At 37.2% G+C, this 20,172-nt stretch overlaps 1 protein-coding gene and 1 pseudogene across 1 annotated transcript; both read right to left on the bottom strand.

Moving 5' to 3' along the window:
• LOC109130901 lies at positions 413–899 on the bottom strand (annotated as a pseudogene).
• LOC104768140 lies at positions 6,646–7,272 on the bottom strand. The gene is made up of 3 exons (XM_010492069.1): positions 7,126–7,272; positions 6,811–7,048; positions 6,646–6,689 (listed from the first exon to the last, which is right to left on the bottom strand). Exons 1-3 carry the CDS (start codon positions 7,270–7,272, stop codon positions 6,646–6,648), a joined length of 429 nt encoding a protein of 142 aa, XP_010490371.1.

Raw genomic sequence — 20,172 nt, forward strand, 5'->3', positions numbered from 1 at the left:
TACCCAAAAAAAAAAAAAAAAAAAAACAGAAATGAAATTTGCAATTGTAGAGGTCATTGATTCACTCAAACTTCTAAAATACTCATTTGTAGGTTGCCATAGATATAATTATGTGCGAGTTGCAATTGATGTAGTAGAGTCACATATGAATTTAGTTGACGTTATAAATAAGTTTAAATGAGTTAACTACAAATAAAATATGATTGTTGACAAAAAAAAATATATGATTAGAAAAAATTAATTTATTTTTCTTTTCTTAGAACCCATTTTACATAGTCTTCAAAGAAAAGATAATCGGCAAATAATACATAGAAACTGATGATGAGTTTTCATGTAAACCAATAAAGGGATTATGAAACTTCAGTTTTTATAAATGATGTCTTGATTAGAAGAATTTGAAGTTTGTTAATGATTAATTTATCCAATCAAGCTCTTTATGCAGATTCTCTGTTCTAGCAACAAATCTCCCATATATTTTTCTTTTTAAATAAATTCCATCTTCTCTTGCTCTCCAATCTCATACGCCATGACCTTTAAATGCTTTGAAGCTCTGATATAGTTTAAATTCAGGTCCTTGTCTTAAAGAACACATAAAATGCGTCGTACCGAAAAAATTAGGTGTGAAATCAGTTGTAAAATTCCATCCGTTTGGTATTATTGTTGGACCTAGTACATCATCTTTAGAATAACATCTCATCCACATGGTTTTGTTATTTTCGAGTTCGTTAAAGATCCTAATTCCGGAGCTGGATACATGACCAAACATACAAAGATTAAAAAAATAAAGGAAAATTGTGAGATTTGCATCTTTTGTTTTTAAATATTTAGATTTCTTTTTGTTGTGTAGACTTGATATTTATTTTTGTGTGTATTAATAAACAACATCTACGTTCCCACATTTATATTTATTTAATGTTTTCCAATTAATATAAGTTTGCTAATTATAATTAATGTATCAAATCATCATAGAACATATCAATTATGGTAATAAGAGTTGTAATTTTTGTGTATTAGCCTAGCAAATAATGTTCTATAAAAAAAAGCATTGTAGAGTTGACATGTTGTACCCCTTCTTTTGACATGTGTCTTTTCTTTTAGTTCTAACTACATTGTTATAATATTTTATAATAGAATTTAATAATATTATCATACTAAATAAAATAGATTTCAAATTTTACATAATGGTAAAATAATTTTAGGGTACAATTTTTTCTTAATTATTTCACCATTTAAAGTTAGAAATGAATACTAAATTAGATAATGCTGAAATAATTTAAAGATATAAAAGTAATACTATTTATCTTAAAGAAACATTTTTCTTTGTTTTCTTTTTCATCATTTCAAGTAAAAAGCAAATCAGACTATATTATGCTATGTTATTTTCAACATTAAATAAAGAGAGTAAAATCTTATATAATAAACTAAGGTTCAGTCTTAACTTTGCACTAGAAAGTGACATTTGGCAAACATAAACTTCAATATAATATATTTTCTGTTAAATTATAATCTTCAATATAATCTATTTTCCATTAAATTAAAATAAAATTACAAAAAGTATATAATGTACTTTCAAAATATAAGTAAGGTTCACTATTAACTTTTCATTCGAAAGTGACATTTGGCAAACATCATAATCTTCAATATAATATATTTTCCATTAAATTTTAATCTTCAATATAATCTATTTTCCATTAAATTAAAATTAAATAACAAAAATTATATAATCTACTTTTAAAATATAAGTAAGGTTCACTCTTAACTTTGCACTAGAAAGTGACATTTGGCAAACATAATCTTCAATATAATCTATTTTCCATTAAATTATAATCTTTAATAAATCTATTTTCCATTAAATTAAAATTAAAATTAAATAAAAAAATTATATAATCTACATTAAAAATATAATCTATCTTCAATTTAATCTATTTTCTATTTAATTAAATTTAAATAACAAAAACTATATGTCCATTTCTCCACAATATGCATTAAGTGTTGTACTTAAGTTATAAAAAACAATTAGCAAACTTAAAAAACGCCTATAAGAATTATTCAACTATAAATACAATAAGTGACGAAGATCTAACTACATATGATGGAGTTGTATATCCGGCATAAAAGGATGCATGTTTGGCAATAGGAATATTAGAAAAATGAATTTTTGAGTGTTTTACATTGCTTTATAAATTCCAGCTGGTTTTGATACCTACTCTTATGTTTTCATCCATGTTCAAGTTTAAAATAAATGAGCAAATAATAAGTTTTTATGTTACTAGAATTTGTACCCGCGCATGTGCGGGATTTTGATTTCAATTATTTCCTATCAATAAAAATTGTTGAGCTTAAATATAATCATTCCAACTTTTGAGTATAAATCTATATAAATACTAAACTTACTTTACTCAGTGATATACAACATATATATTTTTGAAGATAATATTTGTTTGTTATATCAATTTGCGATTTTACGTGGGATATTAGTTAAATTTTTTATCAATAAGAATCATTGAATATGAATATAATTTGAAGATTAAAAGAGAAATCTATATAAATGACGTACTTATTTTACTAATCTATATATAACATATATTGTCTAGTGCTGCAATAATATTGTCGACAATCTTCTGACCTTTTATCTTTAAAAGAGTTCATTCCATATTCATATCCCATGAAAACATAATTTTAAAAGTTCTAACGTCAATATCGATCGTTGATCTAATTATAGAGACCATTTAAACATATCGATATCCTACATTAAATGCGAATATACAAAGTTTCATGAACAGTTTTAGTGCTATGTCGCTACAATGAGGTTGTCCAAATGCATCATCTGCCATAATAGAATTTCCGACTAAGTCAAGAATGCTTAAATGATGAAACGTTTAAATTCCACAATGAATATATATTCATTGTCCAAGTTATATATTTTTCTAAAATCTCGTATATTATTTACAGATGTTAATTTTGTGATGCAACCCCAACTTCGTCTTCTCAAAAAAAACATAGTGTACTTTGAATATGTTGTTTTTGCCTATGTTATGGGTTAAAAGCATATGATAATATATATATATATATATATATGTTTTATACCATGTTATAAAATGGAAAAAAGATGTCCAACTACACGAGGTATGACGCAATACATGGCCACACATCTCAAGTTTAATAAAGGATGCTCAACTACATCAAGTATATGTTTGGCATGGCCACATGCACCAAGTACTTGACGTCATGTGTTTTACACCATGGACATAAAATCTCGATTCACCGGGTCCTTTCTTCCGGCAACGACCGGCGTTGACTCATCAGAACCATAATCGGGGAAAACTAAAACCCGACCCGAGCACCTGTAAACAGAATAAAATACCCGACCCGAACCCAATTTTAATGGGCTTGTTATCTAAATTAAAAAAAAAACACAGACCCATTTTCTAATTATTCATCGATCAAAACAAGAAAATTGAAAAAGCTGTTTGAAAAATTTTTATCGTTTTATCGAAGATATCGAAGAACTGTGAGAGCATCTTTTCAATTAGGTTTTTTAACAGAGATAATGCAGTGAAATCTTTGCTGGAAATCGGAATAAAGAAGACATTGCCTGTTGATTCTCGTCCCAATGAGGTAAAGCTGGCATTTTGCTGTTGATTTTTAACTTTTATTTTGTCGTTTTAAACAAGTGGGAAAGTGGAGTTGTTGTCGGCAAGATTCAATTCTTCTTTATATGTTACTTAGTTTATTGTCTAGTCTTGTTGTGTAGCCTTATTTTGTTTATACATTGTTAATAGGTTATTGTCGAGGTTATTGTCGGGTTCATTAGTTGTTTATAACAACTTGTCTTTGTCTTCTCTGAATTATTATTTTTTGTTTTGTAGTGGAAAAATTACAGTGAAGGTGAATTGCCATTATTCTGGCCAATTCAAGACAGAAAATGGAGTGTTGAAGTACGACGATGGAGTTATTGAAGTTTTTGAGGTTGATTCAGTGACAATTTTTCAAGACATATTGCTAAAAATGCTTGGAAAAAGAGTCAACAATCTTGGGAGAATGTGGTACAAGCTACCATTTGAAGAACTTTCTGATAGGCAGCCTCTATGGGAGAATGTTGATAGCAATAAGAATAAATTGGTTTCAAAAGGGCGTTGGATGGGAGAGGTGGACATCTTCTTTGAAAAGGCAGAAGAAGAACCACTTGAAGCTGCTGGAGAAAAAGAACCGCTTGAAGCTGCTGGAGAAAAAGAAAAAGAAGTTGCTGAGAAAGCCATAGAAGATGATTGTGGGGATGATAGTGGGGATAGTAAATCAGATGCAGGTTTATCCGAACCTGAAGAGTCAGATCAAGAAGATGAGATTGTTGACAATGATGCTGGTATTGCAGTGGAGAACATTCAAGTTTTCAACAATGATAATTATGAAGAACAAATTCCGGATGATGATGAAGTATATCCTGCAACGGATGATGAATCTGGCGATGAAGAAGAACAAACAGAGAGATTGGTTAAGAAAGGCTTACCTGATGGAGTCTTTAGTTTGAGGCAGTTATTCAATAGTGGGAGTGAGTTTAAGAAGAACATCATCCGATATATATTGAAGACGAGACGCAATGTGGTGTATGCTAGGTGGGAGAAGGATAAGCTTGAAGCTGTTTGTAAAGCACAAGGTTGTACTTGGAGCATATATTGTGCTATAGAGAATCCGATTGGGAAGTGGATGGTGAAGCGTTATCATAGTGAACATCTATGTCATCCAACCGGAAGGTGTGAAACGATAAAGACTCCTATCATCGCTGATCTCTTCTTAGAAGATATTAGAAGAGATCCTGAGATGAGTGGTCCGGAGATAAAAGATGAGATGAAAAGGAGGTACAACATTATTATCTCACCAAACCAGGCGAAAGTTGCAAGGAGGAAGATATTTGATAAGCTGCAAGCTGAGTGTGATGAGCAATTTTCACGGTTAAGGGACTATGAGCTGCAACTACGGACCAGCAATCTGCACACTACAGTGGAGATTAATACGACAACAAGGGATGATGGCAGCGAGGCATTCTCGCAAATATACATTTGCTTTGAGGCTTTGAAGAGTTCTTGGAAACAGAATTGTAGACCAATCATTGGTCTGGATGGTACACACTTGAAGAACGCTATGCAAGGGCAGCTGCTTACTGCTGTAGGAAGGGACCCTAATAACCAGATATTTCCAATAGCATGGGCTGTAGTTGATTGTGAGAACAATCCCAATTGGGAATGGTTTATTCGAAAATTAAAGGAAGACTTGAGCTTGGGGTTAGGTGAGAACATCACCTTAATTTCCGACATGCACAGAGGTTTGATTCATGGTGTTGCTACAGAGTTACCAAAGGCAGAGCATCGTGCCTGTGCACGACACATCTATGGGAACTTGAAGAGAGATCACAAGTCAGACATGTTGAAGCCTTTGTTTTGGCGAATTGCAAGCAGTTACAACAAGGCGGATTATAAAGAAAATTTGAGCATATTCAAGGAATTTGATCCCCAGGCTTGTAAGACTCTACTACGAAAGGATCCAAGTTCATGGTGTAGGGCGTTTTTCAGGGTTGGTTGTTGTTGTGCTGATACACACAACAATCACACTGAGTCATACAATAGAACCTTAAAGATCGCAAGGAGGAAGCCATTTGTCCAAATGTTAGAACTTATAAGAAGGGATGCAATGCAAAGGGTTGCCAATAGGTCTATTATTGCTGAAAAAGAAGCTGCAAAATTCACAAAAAAGGCAAGGAAAGAGCTGGAAAAATCTTGTGAAGAAGCGCAATATTGTGCATTGATTTCTAGCACCGGTGGAGAATATGAGATTGTTGAGTTCGGGATTGGATACACCCTCAACTTGAACAATCGTGAATGTGCATGCAGAAAATGGGATTTGACGGGTATACCTTGTCGTCATGCTGTGTGTGCAATCAGAGAACTCAATCTGGAAGTGGAAGACTATATATCAGATTACTACTTGAGTGAGAAATGGAAGGGAACATATAGAAGAGGTTTGAGGCCTGTTAATGGAGTTAAGTTTTGGGAAGATTCTGGTAAACCAAGAATTGTTGCACCTCCTTATAAACGACCTGCAGGGAGACCTAAGGGAAAAGCTAGGATCAAGGGGCTTAATGAATCACCACGCAAAAAAAAGTCTGAGACGAAGGTTGATCGAAAAGGAAGAATAGTGCATTGTGGTCTATGTGGTGAACAAGGACATAATTCAAGAAAGTGTCCTCATGAGGTATTGTTATCGGACATTTGATTTTTTTTTTGGCTTACATATGGTTAATTTGATAATTTTATTTTGTTTTAGTCTCCGGAGAGCCGGGCAAAGAGAAGGAAGCTTATGGTGACTCCTCTATTGGAAGCTCAAGATCAAGAAGAAATGGGAGCAGCATTGGCAGCCATGGAGCATGAAGATCAACCGGAAATTGGAGGAGCTTTGGTTGGCATGGAGCATCAAGATCAAGATGATGCTGAAGTGCAAGATGTGTCATCAACAGCACCATAAGGAAGTCAAGATGATGTTGGTTGTTGTTGTGTTCGGGTTCTTTTTGGGTGTTGTGTTTGGGTTCTTTTTGGATATTAACATACTTTGGTTGTTGTATTTCATCCTTGTGCCATCCAAACAAAAAGTTCTTTAAACCATCGACTTTTGGTTCAATATGTTAAACGGAACAAATCCTACAAATCAACATCAATAAGAACTACTTGACAAATCCAAGTACGATGAAATACATTACATAGTAATTAACTTAACCAAGTACGATGACTCCAATTGCACAAACAAGCAAGCCTATCAAACCTGTGATAACGAGGCGTTGACGAGACACAATTGCTTCCATATCATCAATCTTCTTCTTCTGCAACTGATTTCTCTCTAAATCCCCCTTCAGCTCCATGATTGTCGTTGATAGTTGACTTATTATCTTATTCTTCTCATTAATTTCTGCTTGAGCTTCAACCAATGCTCTTCTCGGCCAGCCTTTCACTTCTTCTTCATCAACCCAACTAAAGTACTTACAGTGACCATTACCACCTTCCTACACAAACATCAAACAATTACTTAATCAACAAAGCTACTCACCTCAACATATATCGAAATTCAAGTGATACATACCTTGTACAGCTCACACCCGAGGAACCTTCGATTTGGATTTCTTGCCGTTTTCGAGATGAACATCTTCGCCGGCAATCCACAATCACAAACTTGCCCGACTCCAGACTTGCTCCTCATGCTACTAGACGATTCCGATGTTAATTCCATCTTCACTCCGAATTGAAGTTTCTCACACGATGAAGAACCCTAAAATTCAATTTTTTTTCAATTCGATTTGGGAAAAATGGGATCTGTGTTTTTTTTTTAATTTAGATAACAAGCCCATTAAAATTGGATCCGGGTCGGGTATTTTATTCTGTTTACAGGTGCTCGGGTCCGGTTTTAGTTTTCCCCGATTATAGTTCTGATGAGTCAACGCCGGTCGTTGCCGGGAGAAAAGACCCGGTGAATCGAGATTTTATGTCCATGGTGTAAAACACATGAAGTCAAGTACTTGATGCATGTGGCCATGCCAAACATATACTTGATGTAGTTGAGCATCCTTTATTAAACTTGAGATGTGTGGCCATGTATTGCGTCATACGTCGTGTAGCTGGACATCTTTTTTCCTTATAAAATTGTAGCTCCAGTTGATAATATACTTTATGAGATATGCTACACAAATCACATGCCACTTTTTGTAACGGCTTACATATCATTTTTTCTATATTTCCTGACCATTGATTTTGTTTTTTTAGATAGATTATTTTTTCAAAATTCTTTTTCATAGTTTTCCTAAAAAAAAAATGGCCCTTACAATGTCTTTGTTTTAGATCAAAACTTTTAAGTTAAGTTAAGTAATTAATCTTTTTCTTTCTTATAAGTTAAATTTAATAAGAAATATTTATGGTGTATGTTTCTTAGAAACTAATGTTTCACTTCAATTTTATTTTCATTTTTAGATTTTTATAACAATTACATAACTTGTTTTTTTACTCCACCATGCATTAAAATCTTACTTACATTCTGAAACTCATTAACCCATTCTAAATTTTGAAATATAATCATTTTTTGGTTACAATTTTAATAATAACATTATTACTAAAACAAGTTTATAGTATTATTTTTACTGTTTTCAAATTTTTCATTTATTTTACTTAATTCATTTTTAGATAGTTATTATTTTTATTATTTACTTAAAAATTATATTTTTTATACTATTTTAAAATTTAATTAATTTTAGTTAATTCATTTTTATTTATTTTTTACTATTATTAATTATAAATAATAAATATGCAATGAATGAATATTAAAAATAGTATTTTTTATGCAAAAAGAAAATTGATTAGGTGAATGTTGATGCGGAGAAAGGAGAAGTGAGAAAAGTTAACTTTATATATATAAATTATGTTAGTATTATCAAACAACGACACGAAGAAGAAATATCTGAAACTATGATTAATAAAAACAAAAATAGTATTACTTACCCTTTAACTGTATTCCTCTAAATCTTCTGCTCTGTGATCAATAACTTGACAGCCAATAAACGGCATAGCCTGTCCCCACAATTTAATCGAATCTGATATTTCCAAGTCGCTAACGATTTTTCAGTCATTGCAATTAGTTCCAAATTTTCAGTCTCTAACGATGTTTCAATCCAAATCGAAGAGAAAATATGCCATGTTAGTATATCTCTTTGATAAGTATTTACACATTTACTTTACACTATGGAAGAATAGAGATAATATGAAGAAAGTTCCTTTTGCTTATTATTGCATACTCTCTTGAGGTTTTACAGAGGTGATAGGATTATATTTATACATAAGACTGAAATCAGTATTTCCCTAGTCCTTTGCACACTTGTCATAATTGCATAGGAGGTTGAGGGCATTGAACATATTCCTTGTCTCTATCTGTGGTCCTTTGTTACAGCCCATGGCTTGTACTTTTGCAGCATCGTGATTGCAGGACGCTGCCTCCTTTTTCTTATCCGACCGTTGCTCTGTAGCAGGCTTGGTGGGCTTCTTCATTTGAATGTTATTGTTATTGGGCTTTAGCAGAGTCCCATTCTTGCTCTTCAAAGACTCTGTTTCCAAAACAGTTTTTGACTGTTTCTCCTTTATACTCCCCTGTAAACTTAGTGTGGGTGGCAAAACCACACCAAGTTTGTGTCGTAACGCAGCAAAAGGTTTAAGTGGAAGTGACTTCGTGAATATGTCTACAATTTGTTGATATGCTGGTACATGACTAACCACCAAGGCTCCCAAGGCTACTCTCTCACGAACATAGTGATAATGTGTTTCAAAATGCTTTGTTCGAGAGTGAAAGACAGGATTAGCGGCTAGGTATATGGAGGAGAGGTTGTCTCCGTAGAGCTCAGGAGTGTCTGGTTGGGGAATGCGTAAGTAGCGAAGCATGTTGCTGATCCAAGCTAACTCTGAGGCAGTTTCGGACAATGATTCGTACTCAGCTTCAGTCGAGCTCTTGGAGACAGAAGGTTGCCGTTTTGAGGACCATGAGATGATATTGCTACCAAGAAAAGTGCAGTAGCCACATTGCAGTCAGAGTGGCTGCTGTCACTGTAGGCACTTAACTTGAAATTGGTGTTTTTGTTGAAGATGATGCCCATCGTTGCTGTTCCTTTAATATATCTGAGAATCCTTTTGAGCAGGTGAAAGTCTGACATGGTTGGTGCATGCATTTTTTGGCAAACAAAATTTACTGCAAATTGGATATCAGGTCTTGTTAGAGTGAGATACTGTAGTTTCCCAGCCAAACTCCTGAAGTAAGTTGGATTGGAGAAGAGATATTTCTGATGTGGCACTTGATTGAGTTGTTCAGGTAGAGGTGTAGGCATTGGAGCACAATCAAACATTCCAGCAACTTTAAGAAGATCCTCTGCATATTTCTGTTGTGAAAGAAACAGACCATCAGCGTGATATGTTGCTTGTATGCCCAAGAAATACTAGAGTTTGCCAAGATCTTTCATTTTGAAGGCTTGATTCATACTGTCTAGGAGCTTGTTGAGAAGAGTTGTGTTGCTACCGGTGATGACCATGTCATCCACATAGAGAAGTAGCAGAATCATGTCGGATCCTCTATCGTATATGAACATAGAGGGATCCTGCATATTACAAGCAAAACCAAAATCCAGTAACAATGTACTAAACTTATCATACCAGGCTCTTGGTGATTGTTTGAGTCCATAGAGGGATTTGTGAAGTTTCCAAACATGATTTGGTTTGGTTTTGTCAACAAACCTGGTGGTTGGAGCATATACACATCTTCAGTGAGATCACCATGCAGAAATGCATTTTTAACATCCAACTGTTTCAGTTCCCACTGCATCACTGTGGCGGCATGAAAAACTAGTCGTACTGTAGCGGTTCTGACAACTGGACTATAGGTTTCGAAATAGTCAACTCCTTCTTCTTGATGGAACCCTTTAGCCACTAGTCTAGCTCGCAGCCTATCTAGAGAGCCATCTGCCTTGAGTTTTGTTTGAAAAACCCACTTACAGCCAATGATATTCATGTTCGGTTCAGGTGGTATGAGAGAGAACATGTTTGTTTCTTTGCAATTATCGATTTCTTCAGTCATCACATCAGTCCAACCTTCATCTTGCAAAGCCTCTGTTACAGTCTTAGGTTCTGGGTAGGAAGCTTTGAGAGTGAGAAGAGCGTAACGGGGATTAGGCTTTCTCACTCCTGATTGTGATCTTGTTTTCATTGGATGAGTTGACTAAGAGTGTTGGTTCTCTCTTTGATCAGTAAGAGTCTCTGCAGTTTGAGTCATTGTTGTGTCTTCAGCATCGTAGGACTCTGGTTTGACTTGTGAAACATGAGCATCTTCATCAGTTTGAACAGATTCGTTGTCTGTCAAACTCTCAAAGCACTCTTGAAGTACCACAGGGGCTTCGGTAGAGACTGTTGAGACGAGACTGCAGGCTTGGTTGGTGGGACCGTTGTGCGACTCAAGGGAGGAAAATCATCATCAGTAAACAGAGTTTGACTCTGTTCCGAGGGTGACAAAGCTTGAGTCGGAGCAGACGGTGGTTGATGGAACTGGAAGCTTTGCTGCCATGCTTGCAGGAGTTTTGATCCTCCTTCGTTGTGAAGATGTTTGTATACATCGGAGAATGGAAACTCAGTTTCATTAAACAAAACATGGTGGCTGATATAGATTCTTCCTGTGGGTGGATACAAACACCGATAGCCTTTATATTTGGCGTTGTAACCCAAGAAGACGCATCGAAGCGACCTTGGATCAAATTTATTTCCTGCATACTCCCTCAGAGTTGGATAACATGTACATCCAAATGTCCGCTAGGCTGTGTAAGTTGGAGGATCTTGGTAGAGCTTCTCATGAGGATTTTGATTGTCAGCTAGAGCAGTGTTAGGAAGGATATTGCTCAGAAAGTTTGCTGTGAAGAAAGCTTCACCCCAAAAATGTTGAGGAACTTTGCTGCTGAACATCATGGAGAGACCCAACTCAGTAATGTGTTTGTGTTTTCTTTCTGCAAGACCATTTTGTTGAGGAGTATAGGGACAGGAAATGAGTTGTTGTATCCCACACTGACCCAGATGATTGAGAAACGGTTTGTTTGTGAACTCACCACCACCATCACACTGAAACATTTTAATTTTGCAGCCAAACTGATTTTCAACAAGCTTCTGAAAATTGTAGAATGTAGAATAAAAATCTGATTTATTTCTCAGTGGATAAAACCAACAGTATCTAGACCAATTATCAATCAGGATTACATAATATTTGAAGCCTTGACCAGAAGTAACAGGAAAAGGACCCCAAAGATCACAATGAATCCTCTCTAATGGCCTAGTTGCAACAAACTGAGAATCTGAAAAAGGAAGATGACTACTTTTCCCAAGATGACATCCCTCACATATCTGCTTGGTACTTTTATTGATGATTATAGCTTTATTCTTCACTAACTGCTCCAGGATCTTGTTGTTAGGGTGTCCAAGACGTCTATGCCACACCTCATCAGACGCTGCTTGTTGTCTTGACGAGTAGAATGCTTGGAACGGTGGATCCTTGTGCACATACAGACCATTACGATACGGACCCAGAGTGAGAAGCTTCTTTGTTGCCTTGTCCTTAACAAGAACCTCATCAGAATCAAACTTAATGGGCAGGGATAATCTGTTGTAAGTTTAGAAACAGACAACAAGGATTTTGCAATGCCAGGAACTACTAGAACATCCTTAAGAGGTAAATTACCGGATGTTGTTGGTAGAACTGTAGTACCAGTGTGTGTGATTGGCAAAAAGTTTCCATCTCCAAGCATGATAGTGTCACTACCAGTGTAATGACGTGATTGCTGCAAGTGACCAGGAGAGCTAGTGATATGAGCAGTTGCACCACTATCAGGAACCCACTCGTGACATCCTTGATCTGTGAAATCGGTGATACGCAGAGCTGCTAAAGTTGCAGGGAGTGGTGGTGACTGGTAGTTGTTGTCAAAGCGATGCCAGCAGTTAGACACTACATGTCACACTGGTCGGTTGTCATTGGATTAGCTTGATGAGCCCGAAGAGGAAGACATTTGCTGATGGAATCCTCTTCCTCTGGTGGAGTAACCGCCTCTTCCTCTAGATCGGTGTGAGTTTCCTCGTCCTCTATTGTTGTATGATGAACCATTAAACCGCTGAGTGTTGAACGCCAAGTGAGGAGTAACGTTTGTTTCTTCATTGTAAGACATGAGGCGGTCGTGATAAGCAGTCAGACGAGGAATCACATCGTCGAGAGTAGGTGACAGAGTAGCATCCAGAGTACCGTCAATCGAAGTTTTAATCGGTTCATACTCGCGACTTAGACCATTTAAAGCTAAAAAGATTTTCGTTCTCTCACTTACATGACTTCCTACAGAGGCAAGTTGCTCATACACACTCTTAAGATCTTTCAAGTACTCTAGCATAGGTTTCTCTTTCTTTTCAGTGTTTTACAGTTTTCTTTGTAGACCAAACAACCTAGCAGATAAGACCTTATTAAAGTGGCCAGCCAGGAAGTTCCATACCTCTTGAGCTGTTGTTGTGTTGATAACCTCGGTGAGAATGTCTTCTGTCAACAAACCAAGGAGCCATGCTCTGACAACTTGATCTGACCGGATCCAGGCCTGTTAGGCTTGATATGGAGTGGAGTTGGCATTGGTAGCAGAAGCAGGACGTGGAGTGGATCCATTGATGAACCCTAGGAGCCCTTGACCACACAGAAACGACTCGAACTGAGACTTCCAGAGCAAATAGTTTCTCTCTGTAAGTTTAACAGTAACACAATTTGCGATGTTTAACATTGGTTGTGAATATAGCTCAGTGGACAATGCCATGGCTCTGATACCATATGGATGAATAGAGATAATATGAAGAAAGTTCCTTTTGCTTATTATTGCATACTCTCTTGAGGTTTTACAGAGGTGATAGGATTCTATTTATACATAAGACTGAAATCAGTGTTGCCCTAGTCCTTTGCACACTTGTCATCATTGGATAGGAGGTTGAGGGCATTGAACATATTCCTTGTCTCTATCTGTGGTCCTTTGTTACATCCAATGGCTTGTACTTTTGCATCAGCGTGATTGCAGGATGCTGCCTCCTTCTTCTTATCCGACCGTTGCTCTGTAGCAGGCTTGGTGGGCTTCTTCATTTGAATGTTATTGTTATTGGGCTTTAGCAGAGTCCCATTCTTTCTCTTCAAAGACTTTGTGTCCAAAACAGTTTTTGACTGTTTCTCCTTTATATACACTACAATAGCTTATAAAAAATCACAACTCTCAAAAGGTCCAAGGTCCAATATTAGAAACTAGCCTTTCTATTTTTCGCTTCAAAAACATGTACTCTGTGGTAATAAACCGGTCTACATGAAAGTATATGTCATTTGATATCCTGAAGCATTATGGAAAACAAGCAAAGTATCAGTTTTGCCTCTGCCAAATAAAACAACCTTACATATTTAAACAATACAACTATATATCTTACTAATATTATAATATCTTCATATATATGCTTCTGTTTGATTCTAGATGTAACATCCGCGAACCAAATTGGAGATTTTGGGGATGGATGTTGATCGACACCAAGGGTAGTGTCGATTGACACCAGCAATTTTTGGTTCGTCCAGATTGATTTAATTGTCGAATTGGGTCGGTTTGGTTTAAGGAAAACCTTATAACCGGGTTATTTAAGTGAGAGGTCGACGAAAAGGGTTTTGCGAAGTTGTATTGTCGCCGTTTAGAGAGAGTTAGAGGGAGAAAAGTATTCTTGAGAGTTTGGAGGCTTTTTGGAAAGATTTGTGGCTGGTTTGACGAGATATATTCCTGTGGAGTGCAGATCTAGAGCTAGGAACGAAGGAGAAGCCTTCTAAGGTGTTAGATTCGTCTGTTTGGGTTAGAAACTTCCTGCAAAAGAGGTGAGTGCATGAACATGGCTGATCTAAGCCTGAGAATCCTTTGTTTTGCTTGTTTTATGGTTGTTTGTGTTGTTTTCTTGTGTTCTTATGGTTGGTTGTTGGTTTCCATGAGTTTACAGGAGTTTTGGGTGAGTTTCAGACGATTAGGAGGATTTCGGAAGCGGTTCTACGACTTTCGGCTTCGAGAAGAACGATCTGTAGAGTCAGTGTCAATCGACACCAAGTAGGTGTCAGTCGACACCAAGAAGGAGTGTCGATCGACACTGAGGCAGTGTCGGTGGACACCAATCTTTTCAGCAGCGGCTGATGCTTGTTTTTCATGGTTTGATTGTGTTTGGTTGTTACTTGTTAAACATTGGTTTCTCAGTTGCTTGTGTGTATAGCCAAGTAGATGGGAGGATTGCCTCACTAAGTATTTGTGATAATACTTACGCATCTCAATTTTTGTTTGTGGTGTGTAGGTATGTGATGTGGAATCATGGCAATGAGGAGGAGGATGATCTAGGGTCTCGTTTGTGTGTTGATGGTTATGTATGGTTATGTTATTAGAACGTTGGATAGAATTATGCTAGATCGTTGGATAGATTGGTTAATAAAGTTATTGTATTGATGTTGTGTATTTGAGTTGATTAATGTTATAAGTTTTCGTTGTGCATGTTATTGGTTATTGCTGGTTTAATGATGAATTGTGGTTTGGTGGGGTTAGTTAACTAGTATGGGATGCTTAATTATATATTGCTATTATTATATTAAAAAAAAAGGGTCGGGTTGTTTCAGTTTGGTATCAGAGCCCTTACGGTTACTTCCTTAGCTGATCTTTATCGTTCAATATGTAGCAAACACAACCGAAAACATGAAAGTAACTAACAGAGGGAGTTTTGCCTTTCCACAGTTTGTAGGGTGACTTAGAAGTGCTAGGTCGAACATACACACGATTAATAATGTAACATGCAGTGTTGACAGCCTCATCCCAGAAGTGTTGAGAGATCTGGTTTCCATGGAGCATTGCTTGGGCCATCTCCTGCAAGGTTCTGTTCTTATGTTCAATCACACTATTCTGCTATGGTGTTCGAGGTGCTGAAAATTGATGAGCAATTCCCTGTGTTGTGCAGAAATGATCAAACAGGTCTTTCTGGAATTTTCCACCATGATCACTGCGAATGGTCTTGATTGCCCATTCTCCACCCTTGATCTTCAATGCAAGAATTTGAAAACACTCAAGTGTATCAGACTTCTCCCAAAGAAATCTGACCCATGTGTAGCGAGAGAAGTCATCTACCATGACAAAAATAAACCGTTTCCGAGTCATACTATGAACACGAATGGGACCCATGAGGTCCATATGAACCAACTCGAGTACATGACTGGTGCGAATGTCAGAAACAGGCTTGTGAGAACCTTGACTTGCTTCCCTTTGTTGCATGGTCCACACACAAAGTGCTGATCAGTCTTAAGCTTCCGTATCCCTCTCACAACTTCCGACGTGCCACCTTAAGCATTGTGCGTATATTTAGTTGTCCCAGCTTTTGGTGCCAGAGCTTTGTGTCTGTTCCTGTAGACACATGGTAGCAATGGTTTGTTGCCTTCTATATATAGCAATTATTACCTGATGGCTTGCCTTCAAGTTTTACAGACCCTTGTTGATCAATAGCTTTGCAGTCTCGTTTAGTAAATGTAACATCTAAACCTTCATCACACAGCTGACTGACACTAATAAGATTAGCTTTCAACCCATTAACAAGAAACACATCTTTGAGACTAGGATGTGTTCCTCCACCTATAACACTTTTACCCTTGATCTTGCCTTTAGCACCATCTCCAAAGGTAACTTTTCCTGCTGTAACATTCTCGAAATAGGACAGATTGGTGTGGGACCCAGTCATGTGTCTGGAACATCCACTTTCGAAGTACCATTTCTTCTGATTAAAACCAATCTTTTTGGCTGCATATGCAACATTGCAGTACATATCACTCTTCTTGACATACAACGGCTTGCTCTGTCTCATGACTTCGTGGTGTTTCTTATGCTGCATAACTCATAACACTGAGCCTTGTAGTGGTTAAGATTTCCACAGTACCAACATCCGCTCTTCCGACTACAACGTATATTTCCATAAGCATATTGTGACGAATAGGGATTAGCAACTAGCCCATATACAGCAAGTGGCTGAGTTCTAGGAGTGACTCTGAACGGAGCTCTGTAAGAGGAAAAAGATTGTTTCTGAGAAAATACACCTTTGGTCCTCCTATAGTTATCCTTAGAAGGTCTAGGTGTTGTGTGTGACAATTCTTGGACTTCAGCAGCCTCTTCTTCTGATGTCAGACCTCTAACAAACCTAGTGGATGTCGAGCCATCTTTACCTTGCTAGTCGAGATCCCACTTCACAGTACTGGATCTTCCACTGTTGAGAATTGTGTCAAGGTCCTTTGTTCCTTTGTTTAGCATCCTGATGTTTCTCAGTTCTTCTTCCAGTTGCTTCTCTAGTCTCTGTGACTTAGTCCTTTCTTCTTCAAGTTCTGTAATAGGATTTCCAACCTTATGGTTAGAGCTTCTTTTTCAGCTATCAGATCAACATTCTCATGTTTCTTCTGAATTAAACTTAAAGTAAGCAAAGCGACTTGTTCATCAATGGATAGATCTGCTTCATCATCTTCTGAATCAGACACAACAGTGTTTGATCTTATTAGTTGTCTCAATGCCATCATCCTCTTCATCTTCTTCAATAACACCTAGTAAGGCAACATAATTATTGAGTATTTCATCATCATGTTCCTCGTCGTACGACTCACTGTCGCTCCAGATGACAAACAACTTGGATCTGCTTTCTTTCGTAGGACACTCAGCCTTGGTGTGTCCGTATACTTTGCACCCATAGCATTGCAACGACCCTCTCCTAAACCTGGGAGGAGGCCTGACATTTTCCCCAAGTTTAGTCCTATGAAGACACCATTACCACCGCCAATGCCTTATGATCCACCGGAAGAAGATGAAAAAGAGGAAGAGAAGAAATACGAGGAGGATGAAAACTCGGACCAAGAAGAAGAGGAACAACCCGAGAAACAGCATTGGAGAAAAGACAGAGATGGAAACATCGATCGAGAGACCGATCAAAAAAGAGCATTTTTTTGTTTCAACTTTTGTAGTGTTTTGGAGGAGTAAAATAATCAAATCTTTTCTCACATTTTAGTTGCTAGATTTTGAATCTCATACTCGTGTTCATATTCGTATATTACATTTGTGTAATGCCACTGCTTCAGAAGCTATACTTTCCAAACTTCGATCCTTCTTTGTATAGCGTTATAATTGGGTAAAATAAAATATCTGCCAAAAAATCTTGATATGTTACATAATTTGGGGACGTAAATTTGAAGAAATGTCATCATCTTTGATTTTCTGGGTTCCTCTAGAAACTACTTCGCCGCTTCCCTGAGATCGGTGATTTGCCTTCCGTTTAATCGGATTTGTTTTCAGATCAATCAGATCTGAGTTTCTTTCACTATGGGTGGTAGTGAATTATGGGTTTCGTTCCAAAATCTCAATTTGGGCTCAGAGAAAAGCCCTTTACATCTGTCTACTGAAGCAAGAAAAAAGAGAGATGCTGAACACGAATTCAGTTTAATTGTCAAAGGGTTGCATCCATCTCAGAATCCAGCAGGGATTAAAATCATGATGCCAAAAATATGGAAGCTGGAGGGAAGGATTACCAGTAGAATCAATGAAGATGGAACAGTTCAGTTCTTTTTCAAACATGAACATCAGCTGCTAACAGTTCTTGACGAGGGGCCATGGACTTATAAGGATTGGTTAGTCATAGTGGATCAATGGACACGAAGAAATTGCTCTGACTATCTTCGATCTATTCGCTTCTGGGTGAAAATACAAAATATTCCAGATGATTGTAAGGAAGATCAAGCAATTCGAGAACTCGGAGGAGCCATAGGTTCAGTGGGAGAGGTCTTCATACAACAACCAACTGCAGATCAAGCTGGTGAGGTACGGGCTCGGATTAAGGTTGATGCTTATAGCAGACTGATCTTCACACGTTACTTTCACTTTGATGATCATGGATACCCAGTTCTTATTCGATACACTTATGAAAAACTTAGAAAGTTTTGTTCTACCTATGGAGATCTTACCCATGTTGCCGCAAATTGTAACTTCCCAACTTCAAGAATAGAACTTCCTCTTCTTCCTGCTGCTCCACAAGCATCAAATCAGCTTCCTAATCTGACGAATGTTTCGCAGCTGATGACTAGGCCAACTAATCATGCTGAAGCGGATGATAGCCTGATGGGGGAAACAGATAGCTCCAACCTCCACGTGGATGTTTCTGGAACCGGTCAAGCTACAGAACTTGCGGGAGATCTTATGGATATTCACCATCCAGAAACTCACAGGACTCAAGTTCATTGGTCTCATAGTACGCACCAAATAGGTTCTGTTTCAGACACAGTACAAGATCGAGGCACCAAGCGTAAGGCTGACAAAGTAGAAACTAAAGATGAAGTAGCAACCTCTAGAAGGAAAATAGATGAGAGTTCTGAAGTCAAGGCTAAAGGGGAGGTGGAAACCCCGAAGCCACCACTACCAGAATGAGAATATTACATTGGAATTGTCAGGGTCTAAGGAACCCCCTAACAATTCCTTATCTGAAGGATATCAATCGTAAATATAAAATTGATATCCTGTTCCTCGTAGAGACTAAAAATAAAGATGTTTTTGTGCAGCAGCTTGGTGTAGATCTTCATTTCCCCCATCATTGTCTTGTATCTCCTGATGGATTAAGTGGAGGCTTAGCTATTTTTTGGCGGGACACGGTAAAGTGTGATTTTCTCTCCCATCCTACACTTTACTATACAGATATGTATATATCCAAAGGGCCAATTACCTTTTGTCTCACATACGTCTATGGTAACCCCGAGAGAATACCAAGACAGCTTTTGTGGAATCAAATGGAGAACTTCGTACAAGCTGGTCTTTATCAAAGTAAGCCAAGAGTAGTATTGGGTGACTTCAATGAAATTAAGCACAATATTGAGAAGCTAGGAGGTCCTCCTAAACCAGAATGGCAGTTCACAAACTTCAAAAGAATGTTAAATGTCTCTGGATTACATGAAGTCAAAACCTATGGAGGAGCTTTTACATGGATAGGGAACAGAAGCACTGGTACTATCAAATCAAAGCTAGACAGAGTAGTTGCAACTGCAGATTGGAAAGACCTATTCCCAAGAGCAATAGTTCAGCTATTAGATTGGATTGGATCTGATCATAAGCCTCTGTTACTCCAAACTGAAGATCGCAAGTGGAAAGGAAAGAAACTATTCCGATATGATAATAGATGGAGACTTAATCAAGATGTTCATTCCATTCTTCAGAATACCTGGACTCAAGAATGTAGTCACTTACCACCAACACATTTCACTGAAGCTCTGAAGAGGTGTAGAAACAGATTGGCGCATTGGAAAACAGAGCAGAATCTTAACTCCCACAAGCAGATCCAACAACTTCACACATCACTTCAGAAAGCGTATGAATCTCCTTCCTTGGATTATCATTATATTGCTAATCTTAAAATAAAATTGCAGCATGAATACAAGATGGAAGAAGAGTACTGGCGCACTAAAAGCAGGATTCAATGGATGCAAGCAGGAGACAAGAACACAAAATATTTCCATGCAAAAACAAAACAAAGAAGGAGTCAT

This window comes from Camelina sativa, chromosome 19, assembly GCF_000633955.1.
Source record: "Camelina sativa cultivar DH55 chromosome 19, Cs, whole genome shotgun sequence".
NCBI lineage: Eukaryota > Viridiplantae > Streptophyta > Magnoliopsida > Brassicales > Brassicaceae > Camelina > Camelina sativa.

Bases quoted from the DNA above. Each gene is read 5' to 3' on its own strand.
- LOC104768140 (XM_010492069.1), bottom strand. From the start codon at position 7,272: ATGGAATTAACATCGGAATCGTCTAGTAGCATGAGGAGCAAGTCTGGA. The intron at 7,049-7,125 runs GTATGTATCACT...ATGTTTGTGTAG, and splicing joins TCGGGTGTGAGCTGTACAAG to GAAGGTGGTAATGGTCACTG. The intron at 6,690-6,810 runs GTTTGATAGGCT...GTTGATTTGTAG, and splicing joins TCAACGCCTCGTTATCACAG to GATTTGTTCCGTTTAACATA.